Raw genomic sequence first — 19,023 nt, 5'->3', positions numbered from 1 at the left:
CAGAGTGAGACTTTATCTTAAAATAAAAGCAGAAAGCCACTGGGCCTGGTGGCACACACCGGCAGGCAGATCCCTGTAAGGCCAGCCTGGTCTACAAAGTGAGTTCCAGGACAGCCATGATTATACACCAAGAAACCCTGTCTCAGAACACATATACACACACACACACACACACACACACACACACACACACACACACACAGGGAAAAGTGACTCCCAGAAGCTGCCCTCTGACACAAACACACACTCACGGAAAACAGGCTCCCAGAAGCTGTCCTCTGATACACACAAACCCCAAACTACCTACCTAAAAAAGTGTCTCAAGCAATCTTTTTTAGGTAGTTTCAGGGGGAGGACAACAGAGTGGGGGTGCTGGTTATGAATTTCCACAACAAAACTAAACTAGCCCTGTCTGCAAGGTATGCTGGAGTCTTCCTGCAAGAGCCATGACATCTTGAGCCTTGAACTTCATGCGGTATCAAAAAACATGAATCGGGCTGGAGAGATGGCTCAGAAGTTAAGAGTACTGACTGCTGTTCCAAGGGTCCTGAGTTCAGTTCTAGGCAACCATGTGGTGGCTCACAACCATCTATAATGAGATCTGGTGCCCTCTTCTGGCTGCAGGTGTGTGTACAGACAGAACATTGTATACATAATAAGTAAATAAACTTAAAAAAAAATCACAGCTATACAGATGGTGTGTGCACACACATTGTGTAACATTTTGTCTTATAAGACCCATGTAATTTTAAGTAGGGATTTTAATCATATTTCCTTCATGTTTCTGGTTTAAGTGTCTGAAAAAGACGTGTGTTTAATTTTTATTCTATAAAACCTTAGCATATTTATGGCTCAGATATTTCAGAATTAGTGGATCATTTTTCCCACAACTGCTTAGTTTTAATTTATGCCATGTGGGGGCTGGAGAGATGGCTCGGCAGTTAAGAGCACTGCCTGCTCTTCCAGAGGTCTGAAGTTCAATTCCCAGCAACCACATGGTGGCTCACAACCATCTGTAATGTGGTCTGATGCCCTCTTCTGGCATACAGGGCTACATACAAATGGAGCACTCATATACAATAAAGCTATAGAAAAAAATTTATGCCATGTGAAATGTTTTAAATACGTATAAACTCACAAGAATTCTTTGTAAAGCCCGTGTGTCCTAGTTTTTCTGTTCAGAAGATTGGCCATACATTACAAATAGTAAGTTCACCTCAGGTCAAAGTTACAAACACTCTGCGTCACTCTCTGTGAGCTCAAGGTCAGCCAGGGCTACACTGTGAGAGCCTGTCCCAGCTCTCCAGTGTAACCCTTCCCTTAATATCTGCACCTCAAATCCTTTCTACCACTGTGAGCCCTTTACAGAAACAAGTTGCCTTTAAACCTGGGAACCACAGTGACTAGGAGGGAGGCCACAGTGACAGCACATCATGTTTCGTGCAACCCGGGCAGGTCCCTCAGCAAGGTGAAGTTCGTTACTCACATGATGCCTGTGCATCTGTGAACATGCTATTTGCTACCTGAAGCTCTGTACTCCAGGTTTCATACATTGCTTTCCTCTTGTGACTGGGCTGACTGCAGACTGCACACATGTGCAGCTGTGCCTCTGACTTAGCGCTTCTTCTCAGGAGCACAGGGAATGCGTATCAGGGAGCAGTTACTGGCTCTCGGTCCACAGGGACCTTCTCCATCTGCTCTGCGGTAGTCTTTGGTCCCAGGAAACACATCTTTCCCGCGTGACCTAGTCTGTGTTTCTATCCTCTGAAGGAACCTGAACTACTATAGGAAGGAAGAACATGAACGTGAGCCATCTCACAAAACCTGCCAATGCGTTAAAGACTGAAGGCAAAACCAACATTTCACAGGGGACAAGACCCAGATTCATGTAGAACGAAATGAGATTAAGGACTAAACGTCTGACAACAGTGACAAAGCAGGATGAGCCAGACCTAAGTCCTCAGATGAGAGTCACTGAGACAACCCTGGTGTTGCCGAGCGAGGTGCTTCCCCTGCAAGCTGCCCGTGTCAGCGCCCTAACTTCAGTGTTGGCGGCCTAGCTAACGACTGTGAGGAGTCCAGAGGCACCATATGCCCAGCTCCTGCCATGATGCTAATGCTGTCATTCTCAGCAAATCAGGCAAAATGACCGGAACAGACTAGAGACAGAAACACACGCCAAAGAGAAAACAGCTAAAGGACAAGCAGAAGCCCTGCCACCATTGCTCTGACAGATGACAAGGGCAGAAGCCCTGCCACCATTGCTCTGACAGATGACAAGGGCAGCAGAAGCCCTGCCGCCATTGCTCTGACAGGGGCAGGAGTCAAGGATCTGGCTATATGGTAATTTTTTTTTTAAGGCAAAGTCTTACTAGGTAGCCCAGGCTGGCCTCCAATGTTCAGCACCTCTCCTTGCTTAGTCTCCCAAAACGCTAGGATCACAGCTGGTTGCTGGCTGCTGGCTGCTGGCTGCTGGCTGCTGGCTGCTGGCTGCTGGCTGCTGGCCAGTAATAACAAGAGCCATTTGAACTTCTGTTCACTGTCATCACAGCCAGCCATGTGGTCAGCGTTTCAGCACACGTGTTCCTGTCTTTTGATCATCATTTATAACTAACGGCGTTCACCTGACTCTACAGACAGGGGGCTGAGGTGTGAAGAATTACATAACTAAGCCTATCTTTCTGGAGTTGCAATCGGCAAGCATCAGTAAACACTAAAATCAAATCTGTTTCTGAGTCCAGAGTCTGCACTTTTCAATGACATAATCACCCAACATCTCTTAGGACTTCCATCCTCATTGCTCAGCAGAAGCAATAACAGCCATGTTCTGAGAAGCTCTGGAATGTCAGAGTCCATGGGCCCTGCCTGCCTCGGTAACAGACAGCAAGCTAGCACAGGCTGCCAGACCTGCCTGCCCAAGCCAAGTTACAGCAGCGCTAAGTGCTTAGGGCCAGAGATCACAGCTTTCTCCACCTATAACATGGAGAGGCCAGGTAACCCCTACTAGCCTGAGAACTTGTGAAAAATAATCAAACATGTGTGAGTGGAAGTTCCCCAGGGAAGAATTGTAGCTGGAAACTTTAAATGCGGCATCTTCCGGGCTTCTGAGCAATGATGCAGCCTATCTTCCAGCCTGTGGAAGTCTTCCTCTTAGAAGCAACCAGAGGTGGTCAAGAAAGCCTTGCACAGATGCCTCTGCCAGAGCTCTAACCGGAGCTGGGACATGGGCCTTTAGGGCCCCCATCCTGAAGGGCTGTCATTCCCTGACTTGACAGGGTTGGAACTCGACTGTCAGCTGTGCTTCTGTGGCACCACAGGGACACAGGGACACAGGGACACTTCGGAAGGGCCAGGCTGGACTCAGATATCTAGCTGTCTGTGTCTTTGAGATCAAAGTGATCCTGTAACACCAGAGGCTGGCAGGGCAGGAGAGTGAGTGTGAAAACAGAACGCAGCCAGGCAGCCACAGATCAGGCAGTCTCAGACCCCAGCAGGGCGAATGAAAACAGCATCAAGTTGGCAGCAATGTTGGGTTTTTTGGGGGGGAGGGGCACAGCTTGCTGCTTAGTGTATGCTTTGGCTTATGTCTGTTGTGTATTCTAAGTGACCCTTGGGATCACAAACCACAAACATTTAAGTTCTGTTTTCAATGCCATCTCAGTAACTGTTATAAAGCAAGCTCACGTCTGATATTGCGATCAGAGCAGAACCAGGCAGCTATGGGTTCTGAGACAAAGACGACATTCACTAGCCGTGCAGATTCTCAAAAAGCATATCTGCACAGCAGCTTTCCCTGGCGAGCCTGACACACTTCTTTTTCAGATTGCTATTTTTGGCCAGGTTTCTGAAAGTCAGAGCACAAGATCTCATTATATTCCATAGTACAAATGGGCTCAGTCTCAACATACTTTAAAATTGGCTTTACAGAAACACACACACACACACACCCCAAAACAAAAAACCAAGAGGTTGAAAGAACAGTGTGCCCTGTTCGGAGCCATTTAGAAGACACTTCTCCCTGCGCAGTGAGGACCCAGTAACATGCATCCATTATTTCCCCTCCTAGCTCCTGGGCACTCACTTGGCACCACCAGGCCAGACACCTAAATACTATTCATCCAGCTTTCTTCTAACCCAGGAGTGTGAGGAAAAGAAACCTCACCTGAACATGATTAAAAACTAAGCAATCACAGGCTGCCCGGAAAACTGGCGGGAGATTTTGTGGGTGCAGTCTCCATGGTTAACATCTGGTACTTTACATACTGTAGTCACCAGTAAACGCAAGCAGAAAGATCCAGACCCTAAGCCGCTCTCCTGTGAGCAACAATTCCTGGTTTAATAACTGGAATGACTAAACTAACCAAAAAGCCCCAAATACTAAACACCAAATAAAGGAGACTGATTAAGTCAATCAAAATAAAACAATGTGATGGCTATTATGTGGCCATAAACAAGTATTTATGCCAGGAATGATGGCAGCTACCTACAATGACAATATAAGGAAAGCTGAGGCAGGAGGATTATGAATTAGAAGTCTACCTAGGTACACTGCTAGACTTTATCTCAAGAAATATTTTTAAAAAGATAGTTCTAGGGGGCTGGACAGATGGCTCGGCAGGATAGTTCTAGGGCGCTGGACAGATGGCTCGGCAGGATAGTTCTAGGGCGCTGGACAGATGGCTCGGCAGTTAGGGGCATGCACTGCTCCTCCAGAGGACTGAGCTCATGTCCAAGCACCCACACCAGGTGGCTCCCGGTTGTCTGGAACTCCAGTTCCAGGGACAGTCAATACCTCTGGCCTCTGCTGGCACCTTGTGTGCATACGCCCACAGACATAATTAAAAACAATAATTTGTTAAAGGTGGTTCTATAAACATTTTTAATTATATAATAAAATAGTCTATGTTATATGAAAAAATTAAAACTACACACAGAAAGATTTCAGTTGTGTAAGATTATAACCATAAAAAACTGGAAGAATGCCCCTCAAAATACAAACTATAATTGTTGCTGGGGGTGATGAATAACAAAAGACATCTTTCAGTTTTTCTTCAACTCTCTGAAATGAGCATAAAACATTCTCTTTATGGTTGGAGTGGAAGTGGGAGAATTTCCTAGAAGACCAGAGCAGCACTAAAGCAAGGAAACAACACTTATCAAATGCTTGGTGCAGGCAGAGATGCCTATGTGTCTAAGTCACACTGCATCAAGTGCTGCTCACTAGCTCCATGAGAAAAGTGCAATTTTAAAAAAGCTGTGTGCATGTCTGTGTGTGCGCATCCGTGTGTGTGCACACTTATATGTATGTGTGTGTGCTTGAGCACGTGTCTCTGTATATGTGTGCAAACACGCATGTGTGTAGTAGCCACAGAAGCCGGAGAGAGTAAGAACGATCTCGAGGCACAGAGGCCAGAAGAGGGCAACAAACTCCCTGGAGTCACAGGAAGTTGAGGGCTGTCCGACCCAGACATGAATATTGAGAGTTAAACCCAGGTCCTCTGGAACAGCAGCTTAGTGTTCTTAACCACTGAGCCATCTCTCCAGCCTCTTATCTATGTTTGACATATAAGGAAGTCGGAGGTTAGACTGGTAATAAAGACGGCTGCAAAGACTGACAGACAGGAAGACTCCAGTGGCTGTCACTACTGAATGTACTGACCTTTGACCGCACTGCCATAACTTATTTCCTTTACTGGTAGAACTTATGTTGAATACTGCTGCAGCAGCTCAGGAGACTGGCTACAAAGGACAAATCTGCAAACATCCTAGAGCAGTGGCTCCCAACCTTTCTAATGCGCCAACCCTTTAATACAGTTCCTCATGCTGTGCTGATGCCCAACCATAAAATTATTTCATTGCTACTTCATAACTGCAATTTTGCTACTTTTATGAATCATAATATAATTATCTGATATACAAAATATCTGATATGTGATCCCCAAAAGGGTCATAACCCACAGATTGAGAACCACTGTCCTAGATACTCAATGAAGCTGTCAGACTGTAACTAAACACACTTCCAATCGAACAACAAACTGGGCCAGGTATTGCTGCATTGGAATACACACCAACACAGCAAACTCAACCATGATACAAGACAAAGCTAAAACTGACTGTCAGGGAAGACTCCAGGTATCTACTCATCGAACTGTCCAGAAAACAGACATCTAAAGAGACAGTTGTTAGCACAAGGACTTGGGGACTACACTGAGGAAACCCTCCAAACAGGCTCCTGCAACAGGACACAGACCACTGGCTACTAAAGCTTACGAGAAAATTTAAGGCAAGGCACCCAGAGCCAAAGCATGGCCTGGGCAGCTAAGGGGCTGCCTTTCTTTCTTTCAGATCAGCATCTTTTGGTCAGGATTAATCAGTTTTGCTTGGCAAAAAGGCATCAAGACATAAAAGAAACACTCTGTATCAAGTTCTGTAGAATCAAACTGAGATGCATAAAGTTAACGCCAAAACCAACACGGTGTTTCAGGGTTCCTTTCTGCAGGCTTTTAAAAACTGGAATCCTGAAACTCTGAGTCTCCAGTAGAAACCTTTCTTCTCTCTGTAGAAACAAGCCACACTTAGACGCAGATGCCGCCATGAGCTGATGCCTCTAAATTAACCACTCATCTGTAAATCCTTGGCTGTCAGCAGAGGAAGCTAAGAAACATACAAAGCTGCGGGGCTATCTTATTCTTTATACCAAGATAAATTCCAAAAAAGAAAGAAAGAAAATCAATAGACTGTGTTCAAAAAAAAAAAAAAAAAAAAAACAGAAGCCTCCCAACACGGTTTTAACTCACAAACACATCACAAAACACATGTTTTCAGTGTCTGGCATAAACTGACCGGGTGTGACGACAGCTTTACAGGAAATAAGTCCAACATGTAGTTATACGGGACACACAGGTGTGTTTGCGATGCGCCCGAGCTCATTTTAGTAATGCAAGTTACACATATAAATGCCGAACACTGATCTATCTCTTCTGCCACATCTGAGTGACCACAGAAGCTCATTAATACTGTTATCACAGGCCTTCAGGACTGGACCAGAAGGCTAGAAGTGATGGAATGAGGAGTAAGTGGGCCAGGCTATCCTGTTTGATTTTCGTTTTTCCATAGAAAAAAGCCTGTGAGCCTGGACGAAAGGTAGTGGAACTGGAAAAAGATGAATTCCCAAGTCTCACATAGCTTTCACACAACTCAACAGAAGCCTCATACAGTCCCCAAATCGCACGCGCCCAAGTACCACCTCATTAAACACCAGTCAGAGTTCCCTTTTTATACATTCCCTCAGCAATCAACTTCCGGACACCTGACTTGCTCATTAACCACTGGTGAGGGGAAGGCTACCACACATAATGTGACAGATTGTGTATGGTATTTTTTCTGCAAGACCTTAATTCATCCCAGTAACTACTTTCAAATTAATCCTAGAATGGCTGTAGTTTGTGATTACAGCCTCAACAGCTCTTCCAAAAGTAGAAATCCTCCACTGAATCTGGAATGGAACATTTCTCCACAAGTGTGAAAACAGCCTTTGCTCGCTGCTACATCTGGGAAGAGTGCTTGGGAGGGGTAGCAAGTTTCCCAACTGCACCCATTTTAAACACCACTCCCATAAGATATTTTAAACTCAAACTACATACAGCCATGTGTGAAGGCTATAAAATCCTAGAATAGTTTTTGCCATGGTTTTTCTAAATAAAGAGCGAGTGGGAGAGCGTGGTGTGTCTGTGAAGAGGACAGGAGTCTGCTCTTTCTCCGGGAGTGGCCACCTCGGGATCCCAGGTTGTGCGAACCTTTAGACACAAACAGGGCACCCCTGTGGCCCTGCCCCGCTGGCCCACACCCTGTCCCCTCTTACTGGGCCACCAGGATTAAAACTCCTTTGAAAAAGTCTATCAATGTGAGAACCTTCACGTTCTCATAGCTTCTGAGGGAAGCACATCAGAGAAGCATTCAGGTCAGAGAAAAAAACCACTGCCAGAGTGTCAATCAGCATGACTGACACTTGAACCCTAGGAACAGGAAAGCCAGAGTCCAGCTGTGTGGGTGTTACCCAAGGCTTCCTTCTACCCTTCTTTTGGGGCAGCTCACCTAATTTAACTCTTTCCTCCCTTTTGCTGGTCCACTTATCTTCCCTACCGTATTAAACATGTGCATAAAATTTACTAAATGCTCACTCTGCTAAGTACTTTAAAAGCACTTTTAAATTTAATATTCTCAATAAGCCTGAGGCAAATGCAGCCAGGACATTTATCCCACATTAAGCATCTGGCCACAGTAACGGACCTCACGAGAGGCCAAGCAAGTCTATCTGCTCTCGCTCGGTTGTCTGACTCTGGTGTTATTTTAATCCTCTGAATGCTCAAAGCATCACAAGGAGAAGCCTGTGAACCCTAAACCTCTTCCACACGCCATCTCTACCGCCTCCAGGCTCATATGGCTGCTATGAAAAATACATAGTAGCTCCATTTTAAAGACGAGAAAAGAGCAAGAGAATTTTGGGTGTTCAAAGAACTTTTGAAACTAGAAGGTTGAGGGGCCTGCCAAGAACACAAAGCTGGCTACTGTGAGACCTGAGCCCAGATCCCTATGCCACTGCTCTCTTTATATGTAAGTCTGAACTGTGGGAATGAACCGACACGTTAATAATGGAGTAGAATACCAGGCACTTTCTAAATGCATAATATACTTTATCCAACTTCAAGCTAGTGATTCCCAACAGAGGAGTTCCAATCAATGTGCTCTTCCAAGGATAAATGTTCCTCTGCTGACATCCACCCTGGTCACGTCAGTTTCCATTACATATGAACAATGACTCTTATTCCTGGCTTGTAACACAAACTAGGTGCCTAATATGAGCCTTGGCTGTTTTCATTAAAAAGAAGCATCCAAGAGTTAAGAGACCCAGGAAGTGACCTGGGACCGGATTCTGGCATGAAGTGACAAAACTGACTTGTTTATAAAAAGATCTCTGGGCTTCTATTTCTCAAACTATTAAAATAACGTATATATGTGACATATACATATAAAACACCTGATTTCATGCTCCCACAAAAACATGCATCAAATAAAAGAACACGACTAGACTGTAACTGCACTGGACTTTGTATTAACCGGTGGTAACATTACAATCACCAGCCATGCCCCGTGCCTGCCTACCAATGCTTTGGCCTTCTGGTGACCCTGGATTATCGTTCACCATTCAAAGAACTAATAATACTTTTTTTTTTTTTTTTTTTTTACAAAAAAACAATGTGAAACAGAAATAAAATGCTTAATACACAAGTCAAACAATATATCTAATGGAATGTCACAGATCTTAAAGTAAACTTTTGCTTTGGTCCTTTCTCCAACCGAGAAGAAAAATATCAGGGCAAGTGGTTTCACGCTTGACTTCTGTAAACCACAAACCTCAAGCTCAAAGAGGAGAGCCCTCACAAAGGTCCCAGCCAAGGCTCTCTGGGGCCCGAGAGATCACTGACCTCTCTTCTCAAGCAATCCGGTCTGCATTTAGGTACTCATTTTCAAGAAATTTTACTTCATACAAAATCAAACTTCAAGACTGGCAAATTGATTTTGTCAGGCGCTGTGCAAAACTGGCAGCCTCTGCCACAAGACTGCACAGGGCAGATGGCACACAAGAAGCAAAAGGCTGCCACCTGCTGCCCAAAGTGTGCTGTCACAGGGAAGTATTTAGAATTTGGGAACGTAAGAAACATCCCTAAACATCAAGAGCTCACGAAATGAGGGGAAGTGGAAAAGAAAACTACATGGAATAAGTATGTAAGAGAGATGAAAGGGAAGTCGGAGGGGGGGGAACAACAGGCTCGAGCAACCTAAAACTGATACCCAAGACACTTGGTATTTCCCACTGGCAAGAGTTTAAATTCCTTTGTTTTGTAAATTACCCCGTTTGGAGGCAAGTGTTCTTTGGGAATGTGACTCTCATATGGCAGGCAGCCAACAGCCAGTCACTGAGGAAAAGATTTAAGTAGCTTTAAGGCTTACTCCGTGGATAATATTTCAAGAAAGGAAGAGATAAAGAGGGAGCTGGCATTTACAATGTGCCTGTCCCTCTGCAGGCCAATCACAGCAGCACAGCCTCCTCCGCTGTGGGCTCTGGGAGGTTCCCTTTCCATTTTACAGACAAGAGAGGAAACTCACCACTTGGCCAACCAAAACCTGGTACTAAAAGCCCAACTCTAGTGACCCTGACCAGCTTGCTGCCATGTGCTTATGTGTAGACAGAATCCTCTTCCATGGGAGGGTCATCTGCAGCTTTATACAGTATTTTTTGGTTGGTTGGTTTTTGGTTTTTCAAGACAGGGTTTCTCTGTCCTAGTAAATGTGAATCTAACATTTTTCAGTCAAAATTCCCCAGACTTTAAAAAAAAAAAAAATCCCCAGACTTGGATGTGCAGAGCCACCAATACTGCTGGCCGTGCCTTCTCTTGGCGGTGATGCAGTGACCGGCCACCAGGGAGCCTGTCCTCCTTGATCATTGCTGTGCCGCTTCTTCCCCACTCTGCCAGCTGCAAATCGCAGTAATCAAACTGTAACTGTGACAGGAACCACCGAAAAGAGATGTGTCTTCATCCCAGAGCTACCAGTGGAGTCAACTGCTGCCTGCTGAGGACAGGCTGCCCAGCTGGCAATGTGTGGGAGGGACTGGAGCACCAGGAGCTCTAAAACCACTTGTCACCTTGGGACAGGGAAGCTGACAGGACAGTGCAACAAGTGCCACTCCGACCTGACTCCCTTCAGAGGCCCCAGGGACACAGGCACCCAAGGCAGAAGAGGGGCAGGCTCTAGTGCTCTGTGTGGGTCTGGGCAACCTTGAGCACCACCCTTCTGCCTCCATCCAACACTTGCAGAGTTCTAACAGACTGACTGGATAGAAGTGAGAAAACCATTCTACCTCTGTCCTTTAGTCTTCTCAGCATCTCATGTCCCAGCAGCACGGACTTCTGACCTGACTGAACAGTCACGGGCCCACATGAGAAAAGAAATGGGATGTAAAGGTGCAAAGTTTGGATAAGGTATTTCTGGCATGCTGAAGGAAAAAGATGAAACCCCTGTGTCTGGGGGAAGGAGATCACAACACAAACTCAACGGCTGCAAGTCTATCCAGTAATAAAGAAGTAATTAAAGCCAGATAAAAATTAAACATGTTTTCTAGATCAATAGCTAATTTACACTTAAAATACTTTTCAGCCTTGGAAACTTCCTGATGAATAATAAACAACACTGGATTTAGTTGTTTTTCTTTTTCTTTTCTGACTTCAAGTTACATTAAAGTAACTGAACCAGATCTGGCCCTGGCTGTCAGGAGATCCAACTTTGAAATGCCAGGCTCTGATGACAGCACTGTGGAATTCTAAGCCTACAGGGACCGCTTCACTTGTTAGCACCAATGTGGCAGCATTCTGATTGACTTCAGGGGCAAGCTACGATGTCTGGCCAGAAGACTGGCTGCTCCTTCTCCTGTGGCATGTGGTGTTAAGATTAAATTAGTCTCACAGGTTAGGTACTTCATATAAACAGCAACAGCTTAGCAGAGGGGATTCCTTTGAGAGAATCTACTCCTTTTTGGGAAAACAGATATTTAAATAGGCAATTGATGTACAGTGCCACTCAAAACTGAAACAGACATTAAAAACCAAATGCAAAATTTCTAATATGTATGTATATATTCCTAATTTATAAACTGGTTTGTGTATTAATTAACTTTAAAGCCACTGCCAGCAAACTGAGCATGTACTCTGGGGCTGCAGAGACAGCTCAATTGTTAAGAGCGCTGCCTGCTCTTCCAAAGGTCCTGAGTTCAGTTCCCAGCAACCACATGGTGGCTCACAACCATCTGTAATATAATCTGATCCCCTCTTCTGGCCTACAGGTGTACATGCAGGCACAACACTGTATACTTAGTAATAAATAAATAAATCTTTTTTTTTTTTTTAAAGAGAATTGTGTCCTGCTATAAAGATGAAGCTAATCATTTGTGGGAACATGGCAAGAACTGCAGATTGTTATGTCAAGCAAATGAGTCAGACTCAGAAAGATACAGAGATGCAGGACAGGGAAGTAGGGAGGGCACGAGCAACAGTGTAGCCAACAGGAGGTGATGGGATGGATGACATGAAGGCAAAGCAAGCACAGCCTGATGGGGGAAAGAACCAAGCAGAATGGTGCGTGTTTGAAAATGTCACAGTAGGACTGGCAAGGCAGCTCAGTGGGCAAAGGTGCTTGCGGCCAAGCCTAGTGACCTAAGTGCCATTCCAGAACACACAATGGTGGAAGAAAAGAAACAACTCCCGTAATTTGTCCTCTGATTTCCACACAAATGTGCACGCGCTCTCCTCTCCCTCCCCCCCCCTCACTCTCTCTCACACACACACACATTTTTTTAAAAAAGAAGAAAATGTCACAACAGAATATGTATTTGTATACTAACCAAAAATTAATTTTTAGAGGAAAAAGAAAGACCTTTAAAACTCATTGCTCATCTTTGTAGAATGGTAGGGAACCAAATAGTTATTTTTTAAAATAGCAAATAAAGGGGAAAGTCTAGAATAAGTTCTGTCTTTTCTGCATCGATTGTAGCAGAGTGTCTACATCATTAATGAAATGCTCCTGTTAGAGGACCTTCATGAGATAATTGGAGAAGTGGTCAGATATTGCAGTCTTGTATCCTGGAGTAAAATGGCACTTAGACAACTGCCTTCAGCAGCTTTCACCAAAATAAAAGAGAGAAGACTACTGCAAAGCCCCAGAGGAAAAACACACACACACATATATATGAAACGGCTTTGCCGAAATGCTGAGCCTGAACCTAATCCAGGCTTGAGAGCCCCATCAGCAGTTCCTCAGTTGTGGCCATGGAGCCCTCTCTTACACTACCTTACAGTCATAAGACCTTGCCTGACTTTGCTGTGTTGGCAGTTGGACTGGCAATAGAAAATGAGGATTGAAAGTGGAGGTGCTAACTTTATTAGGAGTCAAGCAAACATTAGCAGTTACTATGTTTTTCGTGGCTACAAACTACAGTTAAAAAATAAGAACTGGGTGTGGGGTACACACCTGTAATCCCAGCATTCTGTGAGTTCAAGGCCAACATGGTCTACAAAGTAAGTCCAGGACAGCTAAGGCTACTCAGAAAAACCCTGTCTCGAAAAACTAAAATAAAATAAAATATAAAACACTTTTTAAAATTAAAACCCATTCCTTCAGGATGTTCTCAGATGAAATAGTAAAAGTATTAATTTTACTACAGTCTTTTATAGTTGTCCACGATAAAATTTTTTTAACTGAATTAAAATCGATGGTTGTCTTAAGCACTTGTGCAATCAAGCTGTGAGCTCAACCAGCTGCTTTTTCCATGAACCGTCAACTGCACTTGAAAGAAATGTTAACAAACTGGTTATCCAGACTTGAGTATCTAGCAGACGTTTCCTTTAGAAATGAAAAATGTTGAATCTGGCACTTAAAATAGCGGACTGTTTGCTGCCAATGATAAAATTCCAATTTTCAACAAAATGAGAACTTCAGAAAACCTGACTCTGCCGTGGTGAGTTCGACAGCTTCTCCTACACGGACACTCTGTAGACGGGACGGGTTATAATGTCAAGGAACATAGCTGTTTCGTGTTGTATAATGAAATGCCAACACTTGGGCAGATCTCTGCAACTCACTGTTTTCCAGATGACCAAGCCGCGGTGTTACAAAACCACGTGCAAGTAAACTCTCTGTTCAGACAGACCATGTCCACACAGATGGACCATAATTCCCACATGCAGCGCTGGAACACGAGAAGCTCACTAATGGCCTCAGATTCTATGTCACTAACCTTTAAGAAACACCACTGTTGGGCTGAAGAGCCAGTTCAGCAGAGAAGAGCACCTGCGAGTCTCTCAGAGGGCTCAAGTTCAAGTCCCAGCACCCAAATCACGCAGCTCACAACCACCTATGACTCCAGGTCCCAAGGATACAATGGCCTCTCTGGACCTCTGCAGACACCCGCATCCACAATCACTAACACACAACATACACACACACACACACACACACACACACACACACACACACACACACACACACGTGCACGCGCGCATATACACAGAACCAAAACAGAATCTTTTCCAAAAGAAAAAAAAAATCCCCTATACAGGGTTAGAAAAAATATCTACAATTATCTGAATGAGCAAGTAAGATCCATCACCCCTTTCCAGTGACCTTCTTCACACAACACAGCATGTGATGGACTGAATGCAAATGCTCACATAATAACCTCCCTGCTGGGGCTGGGCTGGTACTGTGTCTTCTAATGCTAAACACTGAACCCCCAAGATCTGGTTGCTATCCAGACGAGGACACCCTCACCTACACCAAGAGGTGTTGTGTAAATCTTGCTCCCCAATTTAAAGTTGGTTGGTTAATAAAATTAGCTAGGGGTCAGTAGCTGGGCAGAAGAGAAGCAGGTGAGGCTTAGGTCCCTGGGCTTGGGGTCAGATGAGGACCAGGAGGCTGAGAGGACAGCAGAGAGGAGGCAGAAGAGGTAACAGGAGGAGAAGCCAAGAGAAGGAAGTCACCGTGGGGCAGTATGGACCATGAGCAGCACGGCCATGAGAGGCTGCCTGATGGAACAGAAGCAGCCCAGGCAAGAACAGTTACAACACGAAATCTGAGGTGTGTAGCTTAGAGGGATGATGCCGGCCCAGTTATCATGCCTTGAGGCTTTTATAATTCTAAAAGGTGTCTGTCTCGACTATTTGGGAACGGGAATAGAGAAGCCCTCTAGAACCTAACATCCCTTCCACAGCATCTCCCATCTACAGATCTGAAAGCATGCTCACACTGACACCATTACATTTTTGTTATAGAATGGAATATTATTTTTCATAAAAAATATTTATACTAATACATATTAGATTTACTGCTATTTTAAATGAACAAATAAATCATTTTATTCTGCTTTAGAATTAGAAGAGATTCTTAAAATTGAGGTTTTTGGGGGGCAGGGGGATTTTAGACAAAATAATATTGCCTGTATGGTTTCCATACTGAATGAGAGTTCTCTTTCAGCACTTTGAAGGTTTTACCAATAGCTTCTGTTCTTAAAGTTTAATATTTATTTGAAACGTTTTCCTAATGCTATAAATGTGAGCTGTGTTAGTTTTGGTGCTGGGGCCTGAACCCAGAGTCTTTGCATATATTAAGTATATACTCTACCACTGAGCTAGAGCTCCACCCTGAAATGTCCAGAGATAGAGAACACGTGCATGAGGAGGCTCTCAAATGTCAGTTCTACCTTCTTTTTTTTTTTTTTTTTGGAGACAGGGTGCTCATTGGCCTGGAGCATGCTGTGTAAGCTGCTGGCTGGGCAGTGAGCCAAGGGCTCTGTCTGTCTCCACCTCCCCAATACTGGATTACAAGCATACATCATGAGCCCTGGATTGTTTGTTTGTTTGTTTGTTTTTAATGTGGTTCTGGGGATCGGACTCAGGACCTCAAGCACTTTGCTGACTGAGCCCTCTATGCCTCTAGCTCCTAAAGTGTCCGATTTTGAGAGAACAGTATTTTCGCCATTACTGTGCAGCTTTCACGTTGTTCTTTGTATTTCTATTACATATTGAATCGGATCTGTGAGACTTATCAATCCATCCATCAGTAGATATATATGCTTCACACAGATTGACAACTCTGATCTACTGTTCATCTGTATGTTGTAGTAATGAAAAGTAGATTTCCTGCTATGCAGTGCTCTCTTGTCTTGAATTATGTTTCATTTCAGTACCGTTCTTTGTTTCTGAGAGGCCCACAGGTGCCCACTACCACACCGGCTTTCTACCTTAGTTTGAGTGCTGGCATGGTGTATCCTTTTCTACTTATTTTAAGCTTTTTGGTGCCACTCTCTTCAACTTATAGCAGGTACCTTTAGTGCAGTCACATTTGCTGCGATTCCTGTCACTCAGCTCCAGCCACTATGACTTCCTTCCTTCCTTATACAGCCCAGTTATGTCTGTGAACAGCTTCCTTCCCTCCGACAGCTTGTTCTTCCTGTGTCTCAGCGGGAGGTTTTGTCTACACACGGCCTCTCCATGGTTTCCCTTCACTGTGCTCTACAAACTCAGCCAGTTGCACCTTAACTGATTGTGTTCAGTGAACTCAGTGGGTTTTCATGGAGATCATAGTGAGGAGACAGACACGGGCTGTCTGCCCCGGGCATCCACTGTGGGCTGGCGAGCAGAAGTATGAAGACTCATGAACCAAACTGGATTCAAATTTAAAGCTTTTTGTAGCATCTTAAATAGCGAAATGAGAATGGGCAGGTTCTCATAAAAGGGATATTCTTTTCAAAACTGTGATCTGTTTACAGAATATCAGTTTATAGAAATATTAGTTTTAAAGACTATTGCTTTTCTAAACCCTATTTTTCAGTAATCACTACATATCTTAAACACTACAGGGAATCACTGAAGGTTTTTTCAACTTGGCAAATAAGGCAATTCAATTTTAAGAATGGGATAAATATTCAATTTCAGATAAAAATATGAAAGTTTTTTTCTTAAGTATCAAATTCTGCCACTTCTAATTAAATTGTTTCCTGTTACCCATTTTGGACAAAAATTTCATTTCAAAAAAAGCAACTGAATTTGCAGGAAGAAAGACGGTATCATCGTCTCCACAGTTAAATACTGCCTGTCTGGACTCCGATGGCTTCTCCCTGAGGCTGTGGAGGTAAACACTTCATTTCACCTCACAGATACATGTCCTAAGCACGCTGAGACTGTCCAGACATCCTTCCCTCAGTGCTGCTGCAGCTCAGGATTTACAGACACACATTCTCCATGTCCTGTCTGCTTCTGTGATATTTCCAATTAAACTATAGGAGACCTGGGGGGAGAGACATTTAAAATTCAAGCACTATTCACAAAATGTTAACACACTCAGCTCTGAACTAGGTGAGACCTTCATGGCTCAGCGTCAGCAGAAATGCAGACTGAAGCATCCCGTGGTGCTGTCCTCAGCGATGCTAGTTCAGTATCTCCTGGTAACTGCTGGAATGAGGACACTCTGTGCACCATCTTTTAGAGCACCGTTCCAAATCCTTGCTTTAGAGTTGTGGCAAGGACTATGACACCAGGCGTTAGAGGCAGCTTTCACAAGATCTTTAGGAATAGTTCGTGTACATCCTAACTCTATTTTCCTTCATTACTCAAATACAAAATTCTGCCCTTAAAGAACAGTATTAAAGAACGAGTTTCCAGGAACCTGGAGAAACAGCTTAGCAGTTAAGAGAATATACTGCGGGGAGATGGCTCAGAGGTTAAGAGCACCGTCTGCTCTTCCAAAAGTCCTGAGTTCAATTCCCAGCAACCATATGATAGCTTACAACCATCTATAATGAGATCTGGTGCCTTCTTGTGGCAGGCAGGCATACATGTGGGCAGAATACTGTACAAATAATAAACAAATATTTTTTTTAAGTATATACTGCTCTTGCAGACAACCTGAGTTCAGTACCCAGCACCCACATCAGGTGGCTCACAATTGCCTGTAATTCCGACTGCAGGGCATCTGATGCCCTGTTCTGGCCTCTGTAGGCACTGCATTCATATGCGCATACTCTCACTCAGATCCACATATAAACACAATCAAAAGTAAAAAATAAAATCATTTTTTAAAATGGAATTCTCAAGCTGGTGAGATGGCTCAGTAGGTGAAGGCACAAGCCACCAAGCAAAGACAAAGGAACTCTTCATAGTCTACAACAATCCTGGTCTTCAAAAGCCCTCCACACTAGTTGTGCAAAGCATTTTATGACAGGCAGATGAAGGTATGGCAGCACGGCATCACTTCCTCCACGTCAGCCAGCGGTTAGTGGAAAGAAGCCCCAGACAGGCCTCGGAGCTCAAGTCCACTGCCCAAACTAAACTCTATAAGGACCAAGAGAACTGTGACACGTCTGAAGATCACTTTAGATTTAAAAATGTAAAGGGAAGTGTTCCAACGGAAAAATAAACATTGTCTGGAAATAGTCACAAATAAAACGTGGGCTCCTTAGATTACTTTTCACCCTGAATGTTGTATTATCTCTACTCATTAAATGCTGCAAACGTCAGTAAATGTCTGCAGTTGGAGGAAGGCGGACTATAACACAAGGAGGAAACATGCTCACTTTCACAAGCTCTGAAAGGGTTTAGAATAATCTTTTCAGTCTAAAATTAAAAGAATGATTGATAAAAACAAGGCACTAGGAAATCAGTCAAGTGCCCGCCACGGCAACCCTAAGTAGAAGATTGCAACCCCACACAAACTTTTAATCATTTCAGCCTGGACAAAACAGAAAATAGAAAGTGAATGAAGAATTTTTAAAGGGGAAAAAAGGTCAAAGATCTCAGAACTTTTCAGATGTGAGTAAAATTGTCTCAAATTAGTGAGGCCCTTGGCCCTCCAGGGGCTTGAAGAACGTGTAAGCAAGCTGCCTGGCCTGGATGCACGGGCGCTGCAAACCCTCCCCAGAAAACACAACCTTCAGTTTCAGCACTACTCACAAACTCATAGTCTCCATCCTGAGGTATTTTCCAATCTGAAGAATTTTTCAGAGAGCCAGAAACATTCTTGCCAAAGCTGTTGATCTGGTTTTCCTTTTCTTTTTGTTCGAAGTATTCAAGGAAAGATGGTTTTGCAGGCTGCATGGTCTCATCTCTTCCTGAAAACAAACAAACAAAAACAAAAGGTGAAAAGGAACGCAGACACACGTGTGGTCAGGATGCCCAGGGGGACGACAGTCTCCAGGTCAGCTCTCCCTGTTGGATAAAGGCCTTTATGAATGTCTCTAATGAAGCTAAGGAAAAACACACAGATCCTCACTTGAAATATTTCTTAGTAAACAAACAGATTCTGTGCTCCCTCTGTAATATATGTTAATTGTTTTCCCAGAGTCTTTATTTCTAAAATGAAAGATTTGGGTAACTCGATAATTCTGAGAAAGCTTCAAATAAAACCTGTACTATTGTT

At 43.9% G+C, this 19,023-nt stretch overlaps 1 protein-coding gene across 1 annotated transcript in view; it reads right to left on the bottom strand.

The window, feature by feature from the left end:
• The window catches only part of Stk4 (serine/threonine kinase 4), an 83,744-nt gene that overhangs the window by 9,731 nt on the left and 54,990 nt on the right, over nt 1–19,023 (bottom strand). The window contains exon 10 of the mRNA XM_051143734.1: nt 18,558–18,715. Within this exon, the coding sequence (XP_050999691.1) occupies nt 18,558–18,715 (158 nt within the window). The remainder of the gene's footprint in view (nt 1–18,557; nt 18,716–19,023) is intronic.

Source organism: Acomys russatus, chromosome 4 (assembly GCF_903995435.1).
Source record: "Acomys russatus chromosome 4, mAcoRus1.1, whole genome shotgun sequence".
NCBI classification, from domain to species: Eukaryota; Metazoa; Chordata; class Mammalia; order Rodentia; family Muridae; genus Acomys; species Acomys russatus.
The sequence above is the reverse complement of the archived record's forward strand: the minus strand, read 5'-3'. Positions and strand labels throughout refer to the sequence as shown.